Below are 7116 nucleotides of genomic sequence, written 5' to 3'. Positions count from 1 at the left end.
AAGTTGCTAAGCCTGGTTTTGAACTTGCAATCCTCCTGCCTTAACCTCTTAAGCTGATGGGATTATAGGTGTGTGCCACTCCACCTGGCTTGAGAATCTTTTTATATCCTCCTTTTCCTGGAGCAGCAAAATATTCTGAGACCAGCAAGGAAATGTGGTGGGGGCCAAGCTGAGTCAATATTTCCAAAATTGATGCGTCACATGGGATTCTCAGGGTGTAAATACTTTTCTTTTTCTGCACAATTCTGACTAAACATAATTTTTGCTCGGCATCTAGTAGATTCTGGGAGCTTCATATAATTATTCTATTTACTCTGCAATTGAACAGTACCACCTCGGGGCACTGGTGACCCCAGCTACTTAGGAGGCTGAGGCAGGTTGAGGACGGCTTGTGTAGTTTAGCCAGGCTCTGTCTCAAAGGACAGTTTCAAGAAAGAACTGAGGACAGAGCTGGGTGGTGGAGCACTTGCCCAGAATGCACAAGGCGCTGGTTCCATCCTTTGCACTTCAAAATAAAAAAAAAAATAATAACAATAATGTCCCTATTGATAGAGAGGAAAACCAGCCCCACTTCTGGACATGCAGCGGCAATCCAAGGGCCACTCATACCCCTAAACCAAAGCGTGTAGTGGTGTGTGGGTGTTGGGTGAATGACAGAATGGACCAATTCCCCATTAGGCACACCACCTGTGGGGGAGCATCTGGCGCTGGGTGTGAGGGATTTGGCAGGAGGATGGAGCGCTTTAGACTGACCAGCCCACTGTCCTGCAGAGTCCTCACTGGGAAGAGACTGTGGAACAGGCCACCTCCTGTCTTTCTGACCAGCTCATCAGATCCTGATGGCGAGCCCTCCACAGATGGCAGCAGACCCCACATTAAAACCAGGTGAAAGAAGGCCCCAGGACAGCCCTGGGCAGGATCAGCCCTTGTCCTCACCGTCCCCAGGAAGCCCCAGGCCCAGCTTCAGCCCAGAGAGCTGGCACACGGTGTTTAGAACATTCATTGCCTCGCGGGATGCGGACCCCATCCAGGATCTGAAGAGGATCTCAGAGCTATGCCACCTGTGGCTGAGGCCCGACCTGCACACGAAGGAGGAGATCATGGACCAGCTGGTTCTTGAGCAGTTCATGATCTCCATGCCCGAGGACCTGCAGGTCCTGGTCAGGGAGAGCGGTGTGAAGAGGTGCCGGGACCTGGAGGACCTGCTAAGGAGCCACAGGAAGCCCCAGAAATGGGTGAGTGTGGCCTGCGCAGGGCGTGGGGAGGAGGGCAGCAACGGTCAGCCGCCAGGCCAACTCCCTCGTTGGCTCTTACCTGAGGAGGCAGCACCCCATGAGGGATACTTGCCAAGGTCTGGGGACTTTTTTTGGTTGTCACGATGGAGTGGGCAGAGCTACTACCTGCGTCTGATGGGTGGAGGCAAGCGAGGCTGCTAACCCCCTGGCAAGACAGGGGACGGTCCCTAGAGCAGGGTGGCCCCGCCCCCAAGGTCAGCTGCTCCAGGTTGAGGAGTGCGGGTCTACAACCACGGGGCGGGGGCGGGGCAAGGCCGTCCTTAAGGTGTTCACCATGACATGTTGGAGTCCAGGTGACAGCTTCTCCTTGTCTCAGATGGCCCGTGTCTGGTGGCCATGGATCTGTGGCTGGCAGGGCAAGTAACAGCCTTTGGACTCCGTGAGGGTCCATCACACTGGACAGCAGGGGTGTTGGGTGAGCAGGAGTCCATTGTGAGTCCTGCGTCTGTGGGATGCTGGCAGCTTCCCTGGCCTTCCCCACCAGAGGCCACTAGCTCCCTCACTGTGATGCTGTCCCCAGTGTCCTGCAGGTGGCCTCCCAGCTGAGAACCGCTGGAGAGGGTGGGGTTTAAACAGGGCACCTTCCATCATGGTGGCTGTGTGCGCCTGGATGCTTTGGAGAGTGAGGAAGGGGGTGTGGCAGGAGCAAGGGTCACAGGGTCTAGTGCGGTGTGCACACTCTGCCCCACCATGGGGTAAAAGGTCCATTCACAGGGAGTTTTTATAAGTGGACACAACTGCAGTTTAACCCGGAGTCCAAGGAAGACTTACAGACCAGCCAACTTACCAATGTTTATGGGAGCAATTATAAACAAAACTGAGCAAAGTAGGAAGTGCAGTTGTCTGTGGGTATCCTTGGGGACCTGTGGTGGATACCCCATCCTCAGTATGGGATGGGAAGGGGAAGCCTGGTGTGGAGGTACTTTGGTGGTCATGGTGCACTTGGCTAATTGGTTAGAGCACCCGACATGGACCCGAACTTAGCTCAACCATCCTCAGCACAAGGCCAGTTCCAAGCCATGGCCTCCTGCAGAGTTTGCTTGACAACTCTGGCACTTCTGCCCTGTGGTGGGGTCCGTGAGACATTCTAAGGGCGACCTGAGAATGCGCATGGTAAGCTTTGATAAAATTGCAGAAATTGCTCCTATGAGATACAGGATGTCAGCCTGGGTTACAGGGGCTCCCCAACTAGCCAAACAGGGCCTCCACAAGGCTCCAGTCTCAGGGCACCATGTCTCCACCTGTAGCCAGGTGGACAGGGACCGGACTGTGCCAGGTTGAGATGGAGCAGGTCAGCCCAACTTGTAAATTTTAAATTAGCATTTCATGTTACTGTTTTAACACAGAGATAGAAAATAGGTAAGAGACCTCGGGATGGTGATAAAGTCATCTTGCCCAAGGGCAGGGTGGGGACTTTGCTTACAGATCTGGAGATGCATTGTTATGATGCTCTAACTTCTGGCTTCCACTGGGCAGAACCCCACAGTACTGGGAGGACCCCCAGACCACAGCAAGGGTCGCTGGTCCAGGTGGCGATGGAAGCCCTGGCCCAGGGGCAGGGCACTTCTGGAGAGAGCCGGGCTGAGGACGGGGAGCCATTTTGGGTCCTTACTGGGTGTCTGTCTGGTCATGTCCCCTACAGTCCATCATTGTTTTAGAAGGACAGAAATTCCTTATACAGAATCCGGATGCTCAGATGCTGGAGGCTGTGGCTGGTGAGTCAAATAGCATGGTGGACTTGTCCAGCAAGTGCCCATCCTCAGCCAGCAAGGCACCTCCTCCGAGCAGCGAGGCCAGCCAGGAACTGCATAACCCCCAGGAGGGCCAGAGACCAGGACAACAGGTGAGTGCAATGCCCCCCTGGGGAGGTGGGAGAAGGTACCAGAGGACACCGGTGTGCCTGAGAGATGCAGGGTGGGCTGGACCACACTCCATGGCTGACAGAGGTGCTGGCAAACAAGGCTCTTGACCTTCTCCCCGTCCAGGCTGTTGGCATTCAGGGTGTGGGAGAGCAGTCCCTGAGAAATAGGGCTGGGTCTGCCTGCCGTGGCAATTGCGCTGGATCCAAAAGACCCTCAAGGACCCAGTTTCTGAAACTTATTAATTCCTTATTGAAGGCGTGGTTCTCAGCCGGGGTAGTTTTGCCTTCCTGGGGGTAGCCGGCCATGTCTGGAACTTCCTTGGATTGTCCTTCTGTGTGTACATGGGGAGACTGTTAGTGGTGTCCAGCAGGTAGAGACTAGGGATGCTGCTACACATGGCACCAGAGCCCCGCACCAGGAAGAATCACCCAGCAGTAGTACCACGTGGAGGTCGGGAAGACGGGGTCAGGGACAGAGAGGAGCCCTGAGGAGGAGAAAGCCCCCTGGAGTGGGCCGTGGGAAGGATGACAGGTCCCATCAGCAGAGGACCTAGGAACTAGCCGAGATCGCTTATTTTGGCCATGGGGTGGTCCAGACAGCTCCACCAAATTTGGAAAGGTTGGATCAGAGCAGGAAGAGACAGATTTCCCTGCTCCACCCGATGTGACCTGTTGGCAATTCTGTGTGCCACTTGACAGGGTGAGGAAGTCCTGCCAGAGCCGGTTCCTGCCGAAGTAGACCTGCAGAACCAGGGAGAGGATGTGAAGGAAGGTGGAGACCTCCCTGTCCAGAGGTCTCCGGAGCCTCAGCTGCCGCAGGGTCCTGGTGAGTAGACTGGGAGCCCCAGGTGCCATCTCGGGGAGCTGGGGACTTGCCGCACCATCAGCATTCAGTTCCCAGGACTCGGGCATCCTGGAGAATGCTCTCTAGTAAGTGCTGTGTGTGTTCCTTCTTCCAGCAGATTCTGTGAAGAAGCCCCAAGAAGTTTGTAGTAAAAATGCGCGTGCTCGCACCCCTGCCACCCTCGCTGGGCAGGGAGAAGATGCTCCCATGGAACGCCGTTCCAAACGGCCGAGACGTTCCCAGGAAGCTTCCCACGAAGCCTCCCCGGATCCCGGCCGGTTCTTGGGTCAAGCTGGGGTAAATTCAGTAGTTCCACCCAGCACCGCGCCACCTGCGGGCCCTGCGGGGGCGGAAGCCGCGGGCGCAGCTCAGCACCGGTGCGGGGTGTGCCAGAAGGGTTTCGCCTACCGATCCCAGCTGGTGGTCCACCAGCGGTCTCACACCGGGGAGAGGCCCTTCAAGTGCAGCGAGTGCAGGAAGGGGTTCATGCAGGCCTCAGACCTCCGCGTGCACAAGCGCATCCACACCGGCGAGAGGCCCTTCGAGTGCTCCATCTGCCACAAGCAGTTCACGCACGAGTCCACCCTGCAGGGCCACCGGAGGGTCCACACCCAGGAGAAGCCCTACGAGTGTACAGATTGCAAGAAGCGGTTCAGCCACATGGGCAACCTCAACGTGCACCGGCGCATCCACACGAAGGCCAAGCCCTACACGTGCGACGTGTGCGGCCGCGCCTTCCGCCAGCTCGGGACCTCCAAGCGCCACCGGAAAACGCACCAGGAGAGGCCGCCTGCGCCGGCCCCCAGCCGGGTTTAGGTCCTGGCTCCACAGGGAGGCGTGGTCATGCGCTAGCAAGGCGAGTGCAGAGCGGAAAGATTCGAGGACTGTGGCCGGCACAGGGGTCACCTGGTGGGAAATGACTAGGCTGCAGATGTTGGGGAACTGTACACCACGATGGAGGGGTCAGGCGAGCGCTGCCTTCGCAGAACCGGGTTTTGCGCGGTGGGAGGCGGTTGCTAGCAGCAAACCTTGTTATTTGGATAGTCTGAACTGTAACTGGATTTTGTTTGTTTGGTTCAAGGGATTGAATTCAGGGGTGCTTAACCACCGAGGCACACCCCCAGCCTACCCCCTGCTATTTTGGGACCGTGGCTTGCTAATTTGTGACCCCCCTGCCTGAGCCTCTCCAGCCTCCCTCCCCAGTTCCAGGAATTAGCGATAGACTCCAGCAGGTGGCAGCAAAGCCCTGCCCTAGCTCGAGCAGGTTCTCCTTAAAATCCTGGGAGCTTCAAAGCAGCAAGTGTCTTCCTGTTATACCAGGGGGTGAGCACCCTTGAAAACGAACCCCCCCCCCCCCCCCGGCAGTGGAAGGCCAACTTGTAGTCTCCACCATCTGCCTTTTTTCTTGACTTTGAATAATATATTTGAAATACCTTATTATGTAGAAACAAGTTTCTGATTACCGGTAATTACCGGCTAATCAGGTTGTAGCCCATTTTGATTTCTTGTGTACTTTGGGGGGACTGAAATTGTCATGATTTCACATATTTTTAATGGTAACAAATAAACTGTCACATCATTTTTTATTACCTCTCCCAAGGTCAAAGGACTTTTTTAAGGTTCAGAGAGCAGAAAGACAATAAAGATAAAAGTGGAAAAAAATGTCTTTGAAGTGAGTTGTTTGGGAACGCAGGTAGAGGACCAAAGTAGAAGAGTGAGCTTCTAGCTGAAGCTGAGCACAGCCGGGGAACAGGGATGGGCTCCTGCCTGTCCACCTGTGTCTTGGACTGCCTGCCCCTCCAGAACCCCTCCTGCACAGGAAGACAGGACTCAAGCCTGTGCGCTCTTGAGCTAGCTGCATGGCCTTGTGTTAAACAGGATGCTCTTGTTGAAACTAAACACTCAGTTCCCAAGACTCAACATACAGCAGGGGCAGGCATTTTGAGAAGCTTATTATCCACAATCAATGTCAAAAGATTCTGACTCAGATATTTATTTTCTCTCAATGCATTCACTATTTTGTCTGTATTGGAAAAGGCCCTGGTTGTTAAATATTCAAACATTTGGGCTGGGGTCGGGGTTCAGCGGTAGAGCGCTTGCCTAGCACATGTGGGGACCTGAGTTTGGCCCTCAGCACCACCTAAAAATAAATAAAAAACGGTATTGTGTTCAACTACAGCTAAAAAATAAATATGAAAAAATTCAACATTTATTGTATGTTAAACAAAGTCGAAAGCTTCCTTGAAAGGAAACCTGGGTGCCTCAGGATAGAGACAGGGGGCCTACTGAGGAGCTGTTGTAAGACAGACCGTTGCTTTGGTCAAGGTCATTTTTGGCTCTTGAAGCCTGGTTCTGTAACATGAAAATTCACCTAATCCACATGGGGGCTTGACAAGGGGATGCTTCCTTATCTGGCTGAACCTGCCCTTGTCGGCTGTCGCCCTGTTGGACTCCAGAAGCAGCGGGCTGCAGGCGACTTGTTGAATGAGGGTGATCCTAGCTAGAAGGCCTGCTTGCTTGTCTGGTAAAGTAACTCACCCAAGAAGACACGGGCTACCTCCTCTTCCCCTGGCCTGACTGGAGCCTCCCCCACCAGGACTCCCAGGCCCCGGGCTATCCCCTGCCTGCCCCCCTGCATCTCTGCGCCCCGGCACTCTACCTCCACTGCCTGCCTCCCTGATCCGTGAGCCACCCAGTTCAGACTGACCTCCTTGACCTCCCCAGGGCTGATCAGTCAGCATGCTGCCCCTCGTCCCAGTCCCACTTGGCAGTCCCGGACCCAAGCGGACCTACGGGATGTTCTCAGCAGACCAGCAGCCAAGACGGGCCTTGGCAAGGCCAGAGGTGGCAGGACAGTAATTAGGACAGTGTGGACTGAATGCAGGTGAGACGGTGACAGCGTTGGGCCAGCACCAAGGGCCCGGGGCCATGTGGCTGATCCCTAGGTGACCTTTTATTAGATGGTACTTTTCAGACAGAGGGCCAATTCCCAGTATTGCTTGCAAAGGAAAAATCACGGGAAATTAAATGGGGACAGGGTTGAGAACAAAAAGGGGTTGTTGCTGATCATAAGCCTAAGCCAAGACTGACCCTGGACCTAGGACAGACGTCCGCAT

General features: G+C 54.9%; 1 protein-coding gene across 1 annotated transcript; it reads left to right on the top strand.

Moving 5' to 3' along the window:
• Positions 1-857: 857 nt before the first annotated feature.
• Positions 858-5126, top strand: Zscan5b (zinc finger and SCAN domain containing 5B). Its single transcript, XM_015505331.2, has 4 exons — positions 858-1235; positions 2938-3138; positions 3856-3982; positions 4119-5126. Exons 1-4 carry the CDS (start codon positions 858-860, stop codon positions 4814-4816), a joined length of 1404 nt encoding a protein of 467 aa, XP_015360817.1. The 3' UTR covers positions 4817-5126.
• Positions 5127-7116: the final 1990 nt, after the last annotated feature.

The sequence above is a fragment of the Marmota marmota genome, unplaced genomic scaffold, assembly GCF_001458135.2.
Source record: "Marmota marmota marmota unplaced genomic scaffold, marMar, whole genome shotgun sequence".
NCBI classification, from domain to species: Eukaryota; Metazoa; Chordata; class Mammalia; order Rodentia; family Sciuridae; genus Marmota; species Marmota marmota.
This window is presented reverse-complemented; position numbering and strand designations above follow the sequence as displayed.